The sequence below is a fragment of the Sceloporus undulatus genome, chromosome 5 (genome assembly GCF_019175285.1).
Source record: "Sceloporus undulatus isolate JIND9_A2432 ecotype Alabama chromosome 5, SceUnd_v1.1, whole genome shotgun sequence".
Lineage (NCBI taxonomy): Eukaryota > Metazoa > Chordata > Lepidosauria > Squamata > Phrynosomatidae > Sceloporus > Sceloporus undulatus.
The window spans coordinates 25745621-25763551 of NC_056526.1; the positions used below are offsets into that span (position 1 = coordinate 25745621).

General features: G+C 40.3%; 1 protein-coding gene across 1 annotated transcript in view; it reads right to left on the reverse strand.

Moving 5' to 3' along the window:
* AKR1D1 (aldo-keto reductase family 1 member D1) overlaps nt 1-17931 on the reverse strand; it is a 59576-nt gene that overhangs the window by 17794 nt on the left and 23851 nt on the right. The window contains exon 2 of the mRNA XM_042468133.1: nt 7412-7579. Within this exon, the coding sequence (XP_042324067.1) occupies nt 7412-7579 (168 nt within the window). The remainder of the gene's footprint in view (nt 1-7411; nt 7580-17931) is intronic.

A 17931-nucleotide genomic window follows, 5' to 3' on the forward strand; every position in this document is an offset into this window, starting at 1 on the left:
CAAGTACATTTTTGTGTCCTTTGGAGCATGACCAAAATATTGTTTTTAAATATATATATATAATCAAAAAAATGGGTGGCATCCTACTGAGCAGTTACAAATGTGTAAACTAGACATCTGCATTTGTAACTGTTCAGCACTACGTTTACAATTGTGGCACTATTGCCATGATCACAAATCCCTCACCCCCAACCTACTTTGGTATCCAGCAGCTACAGCAGCTACCCAGAGTGATGGAAGTGTGTTCTGCTGGCAATCATGGCATGATATTTCCAGTGCTCTCCTGCAAATGATCTGTTGTAGCAGCCTAATTCTGATTGTTGCACCACAGATTGTTAGCAGGAGAGGGCTGGGAGCATCATTCAGCTGTGCCTGCTTACCAGCAGAATAGACCTCCATTGCTCAGTGTGGCTGCTGGTCAGTGACATAGCTGGGGGCGGGGGTCCGTGGGGTCCAGGCCCCCCTTCCCAAGCTGCACTGGAATACAATGACTGGTGCGCGCACCCGTGGCATATGCACGCCACCGTGCCGCCATGCCCAAGCCCCCCCCTTCCCATAATCCTGGCTACGTCCCTGTGCTGGTTGTTAAGGAAGGCTTGGGGAGTTGTAGTTATCTGTGAGGTAGGATCTCAGCCGCTATCTTCTATTTCCAATTGTACCAACTGCATTTGCATTATGTGCATTACTTTGGGGATATGCCATTTGTTAAAACAAAATGGCTTTTGCTGTATTTTTAAAGACTCAGTTTCCTGTCTGTAGGTGTCTGATTGTAAAAGCGACACTGAAATCAAGCTGTAAATTTGTAGAATTGTGTATTGTTTACATAAGGCACTTGGCAGGAAAGTATTTTGTTGTTGTTGTGTGCCTTCAGATCATTTCCAGCTTGCTGAGACTCTTAAACTGAACCTACCTTGGAATTTTCTGTGGCTGACAACATGTGACTTGCCCAAGGTCAACCAGTAGGTATCTATAGCCAAATGGGATAAAGCCAAATAGCCAAAACCTTGGTCTCCAAAGTCATAGTCCAATTTTTGTTGTTTTGTGCTTTCAAGTCATTTCCTACCTATGGTGATCCTAAGGCATTTCATGGGTTTTTCTGGGGCTGAGAGCATGTGACGCATTCAAAAATCACCCAGCTGGTTACCATGGTCAAGTGGGGAATTTAACCCTGGTCTCCAGACTCATAGTCCAATGATCAAACCACTACACCACACTGGCTCTTGCATAGTCCAAAATGAAATTTAGGGTAATAGATGGACAAATTACACCTTTTCAGTTAAGTGTTGCCGCACAAGACCCAGGGCAGTTGGAAGACTAGTGTGAAGTCAAACTTGGCAGTGCATATGGAATTATTCATAAGGCTAAAATAAAACAGGATGTGTTACCTGTGTTAAGGTACCAAAACAGGAGAAACAAACAAACTAGGTCCATGATCCAAGATGGCCTTTATTTGCATGCAAAAGAACACAGGGGAATCATTCACCAAGCTGTGCCCCCGACCAAAACAGGGAGCAAAGCTTTTATAGCATTTTGACATTCCAACAAATAGAGGATAACTTTCAATTCTATAACCAGATTTTCCTTATCAGTCTACTATGAGGCTTCTTTGTTCTCCTGAAGAGCCTACAACCTTGAAAGTCTCAGACTCCCCTTTACATTCCATACTCCCCTGAAAAGGCCCCTTCTAAGTTGCATATATTTTTAGATGAACATATTAACTTTTATACACCACCAAGCATTGATATCAAAGCTTGCTTATCATTATTCTTATTATGTGCTGAGACTGAGAGAAGGAAAATGGGGAGAGGAGAGAAAGGAGGAGAGGGGGGTGAACTCAGCCAAAGGAAGAGTTGTGTGAGAGAAGGGGGTTTATCAAACCCTCCCACCTGGATGCCAAAAGTCAAGGAGATTCAGTAGCAGAAAAGATGAAGAAGCTACTACAAAAGGATATAATTGAGAAGGTTTAGTCATCAGATTAGGTTTCACCAATAGTAGTGACAAGAAAGAAAAATGCCAGCATCCACTCATAGAATCATAGAGTTGGATTATTGTGTGATCTGAGTGAGCCAAATAAAGTCCTTGTGATTGATTGTTATCCTCTTCCACACATGGAAGAAATTTTTGTAGAACTTTGGGAACAAAGATGTTTTCTATTCTTGATTTTTAGAGTGCATATTATTAACACATGCTGCATAGATATAGCAGAGCCCTTATGACATTTATTATACATGACAGTTGATTTTATATCAAATGTGCCCCCTTGGATTAGCATCAGCACCTAGTACCTATCAAAAATTGTCATTAATTATTAAGAATAAGAAGTGGGATCAATGCAGTTTATATTATATTATTGTGTAGGGGAATACTCAACAGGATGAGAGTAATTTACAGTCTGTGCTGGCCTGTCTTATTTCATCAGCTCTAAACCTTATTCTTGTTAAATGTAAATTCAGACAAAAAACAGCATTATGGTGTAGTGGTTGGAATGTTAGAACAGAATTCAGGGAGACCAGGGTTTGAATCTGTGCTCAACCATGGAAACCCATTGGTTGACCTTGGACAAGTCATACTTTCTCTAAGAAGAATGGCAAACCTCCTCTGATGAATAAAGCTTGTCAAGAAAACCCTAATAGTCGGAGTCAACTTGAAGTTGGAATCCACCTGAAGATCCTTAACAATAACAACAAAACAAAGAACACTTCTTGGGCCAATCCATTTCATCACATGGATGGAAATATGGACCTGATCAGATGTTAGCACCTTTTCCTATGCTGCATCTACATTGTACATATAATGCAGTTTAATACCACTTTAATTTTATTCCCTTTAGATGTCATGTAGTCTAATTCTTCCTACTTTCTGCTACCACCAGATCCTTGTCTGGTTTTGGAAGCTAAGTAGGCCCATCTCTGGCTCATTCTTGGATGGGAGACCATCAACAAACACTAGCTGCTGCAGCCTATATTTCAGAGGAAGGAACTGGCAAAGCCACCTGTGAGAATTCTTTCCTAAGAAAACCTTATGCGATTCATGGGGTCATCATAAGTTGACAGGCAAACTGATGGCACATAAAACAAAGAAAAAAGGATAGGACTAAATTACATTAATACAATTAATAAAGTTAATCCTTGTTTTATTGAATTGTTTTTATAGTTTCCCTGAAAAACACCTTCAAGGAAACAAACCTCTCTTTTAGATGAAGCTATGAATTATGTTTAACTTTACTATTTTGTAGCACCTTTGTGACTGTGGTCCAAAACACACTGCAGAAACAGTCCAGTCTGCGACCACTTTAACTGCCCCGGCTCAATGCTAGGGAATTCTGGGAACTGTAGTTTTGTGAGGTATTTAGCCTTCTCTGTCAGAGAGCTCTGGTGCCACAACAAACTACAATTCCCAGGATTCCCTAGCACTGAGCCAGGGCAGTTAAAGCAGCCTCAAACTGGATTATTTCTGCAGTGTACCTTGGACCTAAGAGAAAGAAGTCTGTAGCATAAGTTTTCATATTGATTCATCAGATGCAGGATGGAATCTACAAAGGGTTATGCTACACAATAATGCTATAAGATCTCTTTGTATACTGATACAAATTAATATGGTTATGTATTTTACAGGTTTTAGATTGTGGAGATATTTTATTATTTATTTATTGGATTTATTTCCCCACCTTTCTTTCAAAATGGGATCCAAGGTCGTTTCCCTTGTTTCATAATGGATGTTTGTCTACAATTTGTTCCTATTAGCTTCTACCTGGTCATGATAACAGCTATGTGTCAGCACAACTGAGAATAGAAGACAGTGGTCAAATCACTTTCTTAACAACAACAACAACAAAAAAGAATGCCACTTCCTCTGGATTCAGTTTGTAAAGTGAATATTCTAATGGCATGAATAAGTAGGAACCAAAAGGAACACCAACAGCATCACTGGCAATTGATGGCATGAGGAAGGGGTGAGGCTGTGAAACTCTGAGATCTTTGCATGCAAAAGTAAGGTGAGAACTTGGAAAAATTACTTTTTATGATTTCATCTTACAGAATCCTCTACTATCTAGCCCAAATAATATTTTCCAAGCTCTGAGTAAGATATGCGTTAGTTTGTGCAACACACTATTATAAAGATGTTGACACTCTCTCTGCCAACCAGCCATACAGTGAGATGGGCCTTATCCATTTGGCATTGATTTCTGATGAGTCAGCTTCTCAGCCTCAGATCATGCACAGAAATTCCAGAGGTCTGGCTGCCTTGAAGAAGCGCATTGGGCAGTTGGGGATCTTTTATACTGCATTTGTGTCTTATTATGATGCATTTATATATTCAGTTGTGCGGATACATAGCTGTAGTCTGCACCCGGTGGAAAACAGATTTTTGACGCAAGGCATTTAACAAAATGATACCATAGACAAAGAAGCCACAGTCATCATGATGTGAAGCAAATAGAATGAAACAGTGTTATAACCTACATTTCTCACTTTCCACATATGAACAGAATAGGTTAACACTGTAGAGAAGTGACAGGTTAAGCCTACACATGTCTTACTAAAAGTTAGTGGCACTCAGTAAGCCCATAGGGGCTTATTCCTAGGTAAATGTGTACTAGTACAGATTTGGAAAAGATACTTCATTTGACTACAGTGACTATGCATGGCTGAGAGGTTGGTGGAGATCTAGCTCAAAGAAGTAAGTTTCCAAGGTTGTGATTGGGTCTGCGAATGGGTACATGGGGTCAGGGGAGGGGAAGGACAATTTTGGTGTTGTTGTGTGCCTTCAAGTCATTTCCAACTTATATCGACCCTAAGACAAGATTTGTTCAGAGGGAGCTTGTCTTTACTTTCCGCCGAGGATGAGAGTGTGGCTTGCCCAAGGTCACCCAGTGGTTTCCATGGCTGAGCAGGGATTAAAACTCTGGTCTCCAGAATCATAGTCTAACATTCAAATCAGTACACCATGCTGGGTCCCAGAAGGGACCTTTGTGAAAACAGGCCCACTCACACAATGATGGATGGGACCCATTTTGGCCTAGGTTTCAATAGTTTAGCTCATACTTTTCGGAGTAAATCCTTATACCTTTAAGAACAGGCATGTGTTCTTCCACATGTTGGACTTCAGCTGCAAACATTTCTTACCATAGGTTATGAATGAATGGCTTTATAGTCCAACAGCTTCTGAAGAGCCACATGAGTCTACTTCTCCAAGGGGCAGCCCAAAATAGAGGTGGGACAAAAAAGGGTACCCCTCAAAAATGGGGGTGGGACCCCCTGTCACTTTTCATTTGATGAGAAGTACATACCTAGTAGTACTTCTCTACAGGTGACTTGAAGTCTACAGGTGACTTGAAGGCACATACATACATAGACATTTAAAATTCTCAGCCAGAGAGCTCTAGTGCCTGCTGAAACTACACAGCTCAAGATTCCATAGGATACAGCCATGGCAGTTAGGCTGGAATCACAGTGCTATAATTCTACAGTGAATAAGTGATCCTGGACCATATCCCAGCACAAAAATAATAGTAGGATAGCTGCTGATTTCAAAGCTTTATATCAGAGATAGAATCATGTGGCTCTTGGATTACAAAGCCCATCATCCATAGCCAATGGTAAAGAATATTGGCAGGTGCATTCCAACATGTAAAAGAACATGTTTGTTCTTAAGGATATAATTAGTTACCTAATACTACTGATTTATGCTAACCCCATGAATTTCACAGTTAAGGCAAAGAATGAATACTCAGAAGTGGCTTGTATTGCCTTTTTCTGAAATAAAGCCTAGAGCTCCTAGTATGATTTGGTGATCTCCCATCCAAGTACTAACCAGGCCTGACCCTGCTTAGCTTCTGAGATCAGATAGGATCTGGTACATATCCTTCCCTAAACTCCAAATCTCTGGAATCCATAGGATGTTGCAAGGGCTGTCAAAATGAAATCACAGTACTATATTTGTGCAGTGTAAAATAATTCTTGGTGTCTCTCCAAAAACATTTTCACTTTCTAGGAAGAAAAGACACGAGGTGGGCGGGGGAGGCGGGGGAGCATAAATCCATGTTTCTGGAACAACTTAACATAACAATATGCTCTGCAACCAGCTATGGCACATGAAAAAAACTATGCTGGAACCCTGTGGTCAAACACAGCAAAGTTAGCTTAGATTGGCTGAATTTCCAATGGACAAGGGGAAAAAATCTAGAAAAGAAAGAAAATAATTGTATGATGTATTGCACCCAGAGTTTGAAAACATAACTTTATTTGAATTGACTGCCAGAGTCATTCTCTGAGCATAGTCACTATGGAATTGTGGGTGCTGTAATCATAAAGAGCCAGCTTTGCCAAGCTCCGAAACAGATATTGGCTATTTTGCTATGTCAGGAATTGGAAAATTAAGCAGCCGGGGGGGGGGGGGGGGGTGAGTACCATCCTTTTCATCATCCCTTGATTAAAGTTAGTGTTTCAAGATAGCAATCTAGGTACCAGAGGCATCCTCTCCATTTTCAGGAAAATCAACCCTTGATGCAAGAACTTGGCTGTTTCCTGCTCTCTGCCAACAACTGCAGTCATTTCTAGCACAGATCAATGAACAGCTTCAGAGATGGAGCCTCTTAACAGAATCTGGGTTTTATCTTTCCCCTCCAGTTTATTTCCAGGGTCAAGGTTAATTAGAACCACATTTGTGACTACTATTCTTCTCTTCTGGGAGCCTTGTAATTATTTTGGAGGGGTCTCCCTTTTCCTATTCTCTAGTTCACCTCCCAACATATGTGCCCTTGGCTTTTCTCCCCCCTCTCTGAAAAACACACACAAATACAATAGTTCTAAGTTCTTTCTTATGTCAATTGTTGAAGCAAAGAAGGTTTTTGTAAGTTCTATAAATTAACCAAGAAACAATTAGCATCTCAAACAGATTGAGGCTAAACTATGATCGAACACAAGGACTCTTTTGCTGGTGAAGAGAGAGAGAGAATCCTCCATTTCAGCTAATTGGTCATCCAAAAGGTGTTTTGTTTACTACAACTCCCACCATTATGGGGATGATAGGTTTACCATCCATATTGTAGAGGCAATCTGGGAGTTGGCCTTAATGCAACAGGAACATGGGTTTCTCAGTGGTGGCTCTTTCCCTATGGCAAGGGTGGGTAACGTGGAACATTTATTATCAAAAAGAACAGACTTGGCCACACGTGTCCCTGTTTTGATCTGTGAAATGTTGGAGGATCATTCAGACCCTCTGTCCCCAACCTATTCCTTGCAGTAAAAATCTGTAACAATATAAAGTAAATAACTAATAATTTGCTCCCCTTTCATTGCACATCAAATCTGCAGCCTGAGACAGCCACTTTGTTCTGTCCTATGGTAGGGTTGGCCCTGTTGCAGGCAGCCACTTGTCTCTTTAAACACAAGTAATTAAGATTGCTCACTTTGCCGCAGTAAAATATGTCTTCACGCTTGACTTTTCCTTCAGCAATTTTCTCCCGAATTGCCTGTCCCACTTCATGTTCGTTGTAATACACAAAGGCACCATCAATATGGCGGTAACCTGCATCAATGGCAATTTTCACAGATTCTGCACAAGTGCCTTTGGGCGTCTGCAAACAGAAAAAAAAGAGAAAGATACAAGTTTTGTTTTTACACTTATACCCTACTTCTTAAAATGAGGCCATTGTAATTTAGGTAATCATGACATAACTCGTTGGAAAAGATAATGCCCCACAAAGTGAAAGGCAGAAGAATAAGAGGAAGAGTAAAGTTATGGCTATATTTGATTCAATAATGGAAGCCAAGATTCTGAGTTTCCATGAGTGGAGCAGGGCTGTTGATGACCAGGACTTCTCAATAGCCTTGACAGAGTTTTCTCTTTCATAGTATCACATTAAGATGAAGTTGATACTTATATCCAGCAGTATGAATTTATTCATGTATGAAAGTATGAAAGTATGAATTTAATCATGTACCTGTAAGACTGAAAATTTGAAAGGATATACTTTAAAACTTTATGGAAGGGATTACTGTAGTCTTTATACTGTATATTGTAGACTTTATGGGAAGGATTCCCTAACCTGAATCCTATTAGTGGTCCCAGCTGGAGTATCTTGTTGAATGAGGAGTCAACAGTTGATGCAATTGACTCTAATTGAGACTAATGATAGGATGCAAGCCTCTGATTTCTGCTAGATAGTGCACATTACTAGTATGCTCCTTGGCTCTAGGAACTAATTTAAACAAACTACAGATGTATCTGTTTCACATAAAATCATTAATATTTATTTGCTATTTTGTTTATTAAAATATTGCAATCTTTCCCTTTATCATGAGATCTCAGGGCAATTTAAACAATATAAACAATTTAAACAATATAAACAGTTTAGATTATCATACTATGCTCCACAAATACACACACAAACACAACCTCAATCTTATTGGACAGGCGGGGTAGAAATAATAATAATAGTCTCTTTTTCAAACTATATACTGCTTCCAAGATGAATTTGTCTATTATCTTGACACAGTGGCAGGCTATTCTTATTAAATGTGTCATCTCAAGCCATTATTGTCATCTGGGAGATAAAAGACTACCTGTCCTGTGAAATTACTTGGCCTTGCCAACATATATTGACTATCCATTTTTGTTATAATGGCCACATTTGGTTTTCCTCTGGGATTTTGGGATTGGGTTACAATTCTTTATTGATGCCCAAGATCCAAGATGCTAAATAATGATCAGTGGGTTGAACAGAGAAAATGGTTTCCTGGCACACTACACACATTTTAACACTATCTAATCCCCATCCATATGAGGGTGCCCTTGACCAGTTCATTACATCCCCCTCTATTTTTCACACTACATTCCAATACTCATTCATATGGTTATCAACTTGGATTTATGCAACAGCCTTCCTCCTGCCTTTGTTCCTCAACAACTATCATTAAAACTGGACTTGTAATTTCATGTCCTCAAGCTTTTGAATTTGAATTGACATTTTCTCATACACAAATAGCTAAGATAGGTTTATCTCTGGAGTCTGCACTCCAAACATGCATCTGAGGAAGTAGGCTCAAGTCTACGAAACCTCATGCTATCCACTGCTTTCTTTCTGTTGGTCTCAAAGGTACTACAAGATCCCTTTGTATACAGATTTTCCAGACGGACTCAGCTATGTCTGAACTCAGTAAAGTTTGAAGCAGTAGAAAGACACATAGACCACATGACAGATGGATTGATTCAATAAAGGAAGAGGCAGCCCTACGCTTATAAGACTTGAATATGGTTACTGATGACCAGGGCTCTTGGAAGTCCCACATTCATAGGGTCACAATAAATCAAAATTAACTTGATCATAAATCACAGCATCTACAAAATGTTGTTAGATTGCAGTTCTCATAATCTCTTCCCACTGGCTACGTGGGCTAAGAATAATGAGAGAACTACAACCCAACATCATTTAGAGGGCCAAATATTGTCCACAGTTGGTTTAGGATTACTAACTTCCCACTAGATTTTCTGCTGTGCACTATACTATGAGGGTTCTGGGGAATCTTAACTAAGGTACACTCTCACTGTGCATTCAGAATTTTTCATCCCATGGCCCAACATCTATGTTAGAAAAACACAATCATAGATATGTCTGCTCAGAAGTAAACACCACAGAGTTCAGTAATACTTGCACTGATCATAGACATATGTTACTGGGGTGGGGAAATGAGCTGCCAAGTTCTATTACTGTGACATGTTTCAGAAATGTGTCACCCAAAGTGAGAATAAAAACAAGCATCCAGTAGGTTTATGAGCACAACAGAAAAACTCCTCTGAAATCTTTGAAGATGTTATGGACACTATTGGTCAGTTTTGACCTTGAATACACAAATTATATAAGGGAGCATTCTCAGAATTTCCATCTGGTTAAAAAATAAGAAGTACAACCTAGTTTCCTAGAAAATACCAAATCACTAGAACACACCCCAGCTTCCAAGTGGGGAAGGCTCATGCTGGCAGCCTTCCTTAAGAAATGTATGTGTCAACTAGGAAGTAAAAGCCAAAGATGTTGAAACATCAGATAGAAGAGAACAGGGAAACTACATAGGATACACTTTGTTTGTTCAGCCTTCCAAGGTGGTATCCTGCTTCCAATGGTGGAATGGAATCTGATGCACCTTGATCAGGTAGGTAATATATGAAGTTGCTTTATCTTGAGTTTATTTCTAATATTATATCAAGTCTTTGCCATAGCTTCTAACCATCCTGATTTGGCTGTGACAGTCCTGAGTAATCCTCTTCCATTCAACTTTTTCAGATGCTTTAAAATGGCCTAGTTTCTCTTTTTTTTCCTCCCACTTTCCCCTTTCATCTTCAATTTAGTTCAGTTGGTGCAAACTGAATTTAGAATGCAAAAGTCATTTGCATTCCATTAAATCTGTAGGGGATAGCCACTTTGGGAGAAAGGTGGGATATAAATCCCATAAATAAATAAATATAGAGTGGAATCTTGCTATTCTCAGTAGGCTCATGCAAAAGTAGATGCCTGAAGCATCTCCTAGATTGTATATTATTCCTCATTAAGAAACTTTTGTTACCTTGACCACACTCTGATGTTGCTTGGCCACACGTGTCTCAGTTTTCATCTATCAAATTTGGGAGGTTATGCTTTGCTCCAGGGAGTTCAAGGGAACATCTTTGATTCTCCCCAGTCTCTACATACATACCAATTTTGTCCTCATAAAAGCTCTGTGAATTAGTTAGGCTGTGACAGCATGACTTGACCAAGAATATTTTGTCCCTTTGATCTAAACTAGGGTCTTCCAGTCCTCTCACTACAATGGATTACAATGATTTGGAGTTAAACTGATCAGTCTGTCTAGCCCAGCTGCCATCTCTGATCGGTGATTAGTGGGTCTCAGGTAGAGCTCCCTGGTCACCAATATTTACAGTTGGAAAAAAATTCTTTTTTGCACTACACCTCCCAGAATTCCCCAGCCAGTACTGACCCATTTCTAAGCTCTGGAAAGAAGAGATGCAGAGTAACTGCCTTTTCTGGCAGAACAACAGAAACACTCTGCCCATTGTAGTGTGAGCATGTGCGCGTTTTAATGGGGAAAGAGATGTCTACCAATTATTGAAAATAACACAATGCAGCACTGAGATTAGGAAAAGGGGCAAATGGGGTCTAAGAGCTCTACCCATGTAAGCTCTCAACCATGCTTCTTGACTGTGCTCATAAGATCAACTTAGTTTGCATAACCACAGATAAAGCATTGGCTTATTCCAGATAATGTGGTTTTGTAGGATTTGGCCAAGCCGACATTAGCAGTAGTAAGTCTTGTTGTTGTTGGCAGCGTTTCACTGGGTTATTTGTCAGGGCTAGTACAAAAATTGTGTGGTCAGCAATTCTGAGCACTCTCTGTACCTTTCCAGAGAGGACATACTAATTTAAATGAGTGGTTCTTTTGCTCCCTTGCTTCTAGCAGTTTGGTCTCTCTTTTGTGAGAAAAGAACAGATTATTGCTACATAAACTAAGTCTTTGCAGGAATAGAGAGAGGGAGGCCTCAGAAGAGCCATTTACTTTGTCTGTTTAAAGCCTTGCATGTTCAATATACAGCAGAGTTAGAGACATTACATAGGCAGGGTAGGTCAGAGGGATCAAACTTATAAAATTGGGGCATCAAAATAACCCATTAACTTAACAGAATAAATAGATACTATATCCACATTTAAAAACCCACTACAATGCCAATTTAATCAATATATTTAAAAAATAGGCCAGTGTTTAGCATAAAAAAGTGGGCTCGGTATCTGCTGAGGTTTGCTTCCAGGATCCCCCATGGATATCAAAATCTGTAAATGCTCCATTAAATACAATGCACAGTGTAATGGTATCACTTATATAAAATAGCAAAACAAAGGTTTGCATTTTGGGATGTATATCTTTTTGGTATATTTTCAAGCTGTGAATGGTTGAATCCATGGCTTTGAAGAGCCAAGTGTACATACAGTCTAACATTTCATAGATGAAAACTGGGACCTGTATGGCCAAGCAACATCACACTGTGGTCATGATGGCAGAAGATACTGATGATTAACAGCACACAAGCAAGGAGAGGTTGTTGCTGGCTTTTTCTTCTTTTTCTGATTTCTAGCTATCCTTCAAGTAGTTTTCGATTTCTAGCTACTCTAATGCAAATTTATCACAGGGTTTTCTGGGGCTGAGAGTGCATGACTCACCAAAGTAGCAGTTTGTTTTTGCTTGAGCCTACTGGGAAGAGCAATATTCCACCTGCTCCTCTCTTCTCCTCTTCCCTGATGTGTCCAAATGAGTTTTGGACTTTGAACTTAGTTTGCAGCAATTGAAGTAAGCAGAGGACAAGGGAGAAGTGAGAGGAGGAGAGAGAAATTGGGACATTTTAAATGCAGTGGAAAAAGTGGGATGAGAGGCAATTAAATGGGGCTTCCTTGGCAAATCAAAAAGGTTGGGGGAGGTATGCATAAAACATAAATCAAAATGTGCAATGTAGTACAAAAAGTAAGTTAAAATCAAATATGTTTTACACAAAGAGATAAAGCTTTGCTGTCCCTTTTCTGTTGTCCTACTGGTGTCAAGCAAGGACCGTTTGGCTTTGGTGGGCTTTTAGCAACTGACTCCATGGTGAGGAAAGTTTTCTAACATACTAGTGCTATACCTTTTAAATGATGACTTTAAAAATGCTTCTTAATTCAACTGGATTTTAATATTATATGTTTAGTTGTGTTCAGCATAATAACCTTTTTGTCTGCTTCCATCTCTACCTGTTTTTGTTTTGTTACCAACTGTCTTCCATCCCACGGTGGGATACGAGTCAAATAAACAGACTCCCTAGAGACATCTGATCTGCCACTCTGGAAACAGGGGAAAAGATGCTACATCAAGCAGATGAAGCATAACCCCTCTGTCCATGCAGTTCTGTGTCCTTTCCTAGGCCTGGCAGCTGTCAAACTGAGGCTACTGCTGCTTACCAAAGGGAAGGGGAGGAAATTCAGATGAGAAAGAAGCAGGTGGTCTTGGCTCGGAGGGAGGAAGAAATGAGTTTGTGCCCATACTTTTCTTTTTCTTTAGAGCCCAGACCAATTGCAACTTCCTTATTTGAATTGCTTCCCTTCCTCCCCTCCCTATAACTAGGGCTTGACAGCTGTCAGGTAAAGAGGTTTTGGGAGTGCTCCAAAGGGCTGGAGAATAGCCCCCTGTGTCTGCTTCAAAAAAGGACATATGTACATAAGCCACACTTACACACACCTATGTCACTTACAGGATTCTACCCAAGATATACTGGAACAGTGGGATGTTTTGGAGGCCAATCCAGCTACTAGTAGACCACAGTCTAAACAGATGAGATACCTTTGCCCATGCAAACTATGGTTGAAATCATGTTGGTCACTCAAGACTAGAGTAGACCCTACTGAATCAGTTGTTGAATGGTGAGCCAACATGTGGGTAAATCCAGTTGCTTCAATGGCTGTATTCTAATGGGAACTAACAACAGGATTTAATTCAAAGATATAGCCATATTAGTCTATAGAATCATAAAGGTGGAAGAGACACAAGGGCCATCCAGTCCAATCCCCTACCATGCAGAATCTCTTTGGCCTGTTCCGCACGGGCGTAAAGTACGTCCCCAGGACGTACTAGGGTTAGGAAAGGGCATGCTTTACGCACACCCCTAACCCTAGTATGTCCTGGGGATGTACAAAATGGCGGCACCCGTTCTACACGGGCACCGCCACCTTGATGTCGCGCTAATGATGTCATACAGCGCTAATGACGTCATGAGTGCGCCATTGGCGCCTTGCAGTATAATTAGCGCGCTACAACAAGAGATGCTTCTTTTTTGGGGAGCCTTGTGGTTGGGCCGCTGGGGCTCTTCGGCGCCGCTAATAATGGGGGCGGCAGACCACCACTTTCAGGCAGTCTGTAACGTGCCTAAATCAAAGCATCCCCAACAGATGGCCATCCAGCCTCTGTTTAAAGACCTTTAAGGAAGGAGACTCCACTACACTCTGAGGGAGTGTGTTCCACTGTCAAACAGCCCTTACTGTCAGGAAGTTCCTCCTAATGTTGAGGTGGAATCTCTTTTCCTGTAGCTTGCATCCATTGCTCCGGGTCCTAGTCTCTGGAGCAGCAGAAAACAAGTTAGCTCCCTCCTCAATATGACATCCCTTCAAGTATTTAAGCAGGGCTATCATATTACCTCTTAACCTTCTCTTCTCCAGGCTAAACATCCCCAGCTTCCTAAATCATTCCTCATAGGGCATGGTTTCCAGACCCTTCACCATTTTAGTCGCCCTCCTTTGGACATGCTCCAGTTTCTCAACATCCTTTTTAAATTGTGGTGCCCAGAACTGGACACAATATTCCAGGTGGGGCCTGACCAAACAGAATAGAGTGGCACTATTACTTTGCTTGATTCTAGACACTATACTTCTATTGATGCAGCCTAAAATTGCTTTTGAGGAAGTAGGCTGAAGTCTACGAAAGCTCATGCTGCCAACTTCTTTCTTTCAATTAGTTTCAAAGGTGCTACAAGATCTCTCTACAATAATATTTAAATACATGAAAGCCACTTCTGAAACTAGTAAAACACTTCCTATGGTCTTAGCAGCCCCTATGCCAACACAATGTTGCAGCTGTATGCAAATAGATGTTGCATTATGCATATACAACACGAGACAGACCTGGAGAGAAATGGTTATGTGCATGCAGGCACATGTTCCTAAATGTCACCCATTATCCAATTTAAAACTGGCAGTTTTGAGGACTAGTTCCCATTCCTCTCCTAATACCTTTTTAAAAATGTGACTCTTAAAATGTGATGTTTTATTTTAAATCATTTCCCCCCTCATAATCCTGTTCTTTCCAACATTTTAGCCCATAGCTTATTAACAATCTCTGTTTCATGAAAGAGGTTGCTTTTCTCTTTTGGTTTCTAACACCTCACCTGAAGTCATAATCTTCTGAGTTCGAGGCCAAACAGCTGGAGCTGTTTAACACAAAATGAGGCCCAGATCCATCAAAACTTCCTGAAATTATAGTTAAGACTTTCATCCCCTTTCATTTCTTACAGTTTCAAGCCTTTGAACTCCTTCCTCAACAACACAGTACTTAAAAAAATTTAAAAAACAGTTACGTATTAAATTTGGTGAATTTACGTTGGACATGTGTATAGGATAGAATATCTGAACCTTAGATATGGGACATAATTTCAGCCAGGGTGGTAAATGTTGACCTTTTTTTTGTTAAACGTGTGGAAAACAGAAGGCCTTTTAAGAGCATTTATTCATCTCTGCACAGCAGATACATTTAAAACATACACCTGCAAATATTTAGATCAGGAATAGGGAAGTTTACAGGCAGTATGAAAGGAAAAATGCAAAGCTTTATAATAGTCTTAAATCTTATTGTTAGGTTCATTAAATCAACTGTATTTACATGTGTTGGCTCACCACTCAATCACAATGGATCTACACTCTTTGGGATTAACCAACAGGATGCATGGCATAGAATTATCCTAAGTGGCATCTCATGTGCACTGAGCAGATTTACCTACATGAAAACCACAGCTAACTTTGGATAATTGAAAAGGGGGGGGGGATCCTCATTACTTCACAAATCTGTGAATTAGAAGGAGAGGGAGATGGTCCCAATCCCAACCAACCTATCCCATGTGAGGTAGTGGGAAAGACTTCTGGTACATACTCTCTTCCCACGAACTTGCAAAATAAGAGACATATTTTGGGAAGAGTTTTGACACTTCCAATGCAGATATTAAGGAGCATCTACAACCTGGACAACTGACACTTTCCTAAGATCAAAGGTGGAGTAGGAATGGGAAGAAAAAAGGAGACAAGACCTGCTTCAACCTCTTCCCTGCAGGTTTGATAATATAGGCAAATTTCCTGGATGGTGTATAGTTGGCTCTCTGCTTCAGCCAAGGTTTAGTCCTGGACAACCCTGCCGATTAAAAAAGTGGGACCTTGAGTCCCATTACTGTAAATGGATGCCGATGTGTGCGTAGTCACATTGGCATGGCTGCATGTACACACTGCCATTGACAATAATAAGGCATGGCCATCCACAGATGCTCCAGTTCACAAATGGCTAGCCCACCAATATAGAGGGTTGACTATACATATGAGGTCTTTAAAACAAGAGAAGCAAGCAAGCAAGCAACTGTATCATTCTGACAGGTAAGATGGAAACATCAAGGGCTCCTGGGCTCACAAACTGGAGAACTGTTTTGGACTTCATCTCCTGAAATGGCCAATGGCTGTGCTAGCTGAAGCTTCAGGAAGTTGTAGTCTAAATCAGTGTTTCTTAATATGTGATCCATGGATACCTAGGGAGCTGTGATGAGGATTGGGGACAAAGGCTTCAAACTTGCTCAGACCTCCTTACAGCAGAGCTCACAATCAGCCAGCTAATCTTTCCCCTTCTCTTACTTTCTCTCACTCCCCTCCTTTCCAGGGAAAAGACAGGACACTTAAAACAGTGAGGACAACCTTTTCTTCCAAACTCTCTATTCAAATGGAGTGAAGTAGCCCCATAACACAAGTCAAGGCTGGGCCTATGTGTTACTGTATAAGCTGCTCCAGCTGCAAACTAGTGGGAAAGCAGAAGAAAGTTCTTCCCTCCTCTTTAGGCATCTCTGAGGGAATGCTTAACAAATGGTGTAACTGTTAATGGCTCAATGTTCAAGTATTATTATTATTATTATTATTATTATTATTAGGCTTTTTAATCTTGAGGGGGGGGGCTACAGGAACAAAATATATTTAAAGGGGGTCCTTGGTAAAGAAAAGGTTAAAAACCACTGGTCCAAAGAGTATCTTCTCCAAGCTCTGTTCCTGACAAGTAATGGACTCACTGATTCCACAATCATTTTCTTGACTCTTTTAGAAAATATTCAGGGTATAGCTGGTTAAAATCAGAGAAAGAGAGAATTTGTGGATGTGAAAGCAGCTAGGTGATGGGTGAGGCCAGCTTGAGAAAGAGGTAATGGTCCAAGATCACTCAGTCATCTTTATGACATAGCTCTCCTCTTCACTGATTTATCATCACAACAACCCTATGATATATGTAAAACATTTCCTCCTCTCTTTTGATGTGAAACTACATTCAATTTGTTTGTAAAACAGCCTCTGGACAATACTGTGCAAAATGGAAACACTCTCTCTTTCCCCTGATTTATTAATTACATTTCTATTCTGTCATTTTTCTTGTAAGCACAAGGAAACATATACGGTGGTTCTTCTCCCTGTTTTATCCTCACAACAACCCTTTCAGGTAAACCAGACCCAGAAACTCTAGAACATGTTGATGTTGTTAACTGCTAAATCCTCTGGACCATATGTATTTTTTGGGGGGGAGGGATCCAATTAACTTTCACCCAGATGCACCTAAATACATATGATCCTAATATAGTTTTGAAATAGGCTATCTGGTAATGTTATTCTGAGTAGCAAGGACACTAACTAGGAATTGGAAGACTGAAGAAGAATCACCAGTTGATAACAATAAAAAACAGATACCCCTTCATTCTGATGCACATGAAATCTTGCGGCTCACTTGAGAAATTCATATTCATGATGTATATTTTGAGAAACCAGTGCCATCACATGACAAAAATGACCAATTACCAAAGAGGAATAAATAAATGTTCTGGTACTTGCTGTTCTACAGGGGGAGAGAGAAGGAAGGAGAAACAGAGAAAAAGAGAAGCATGACAACATTGCTTAAAAGTGTCTTCTCAACAAGCTATCAAATTACCTATGGGACTCTCAACTCTCCAGCACATTTGGCATTATTAAGAACAAATGTTTATATAACAACTGAAAACTGATGTATCCAATTGAAGCCTTTTGCTTGCTAAATCCACCTTTCCAAAAATACATTCAAGGAGCAAGCTGAGCAGTTTAGG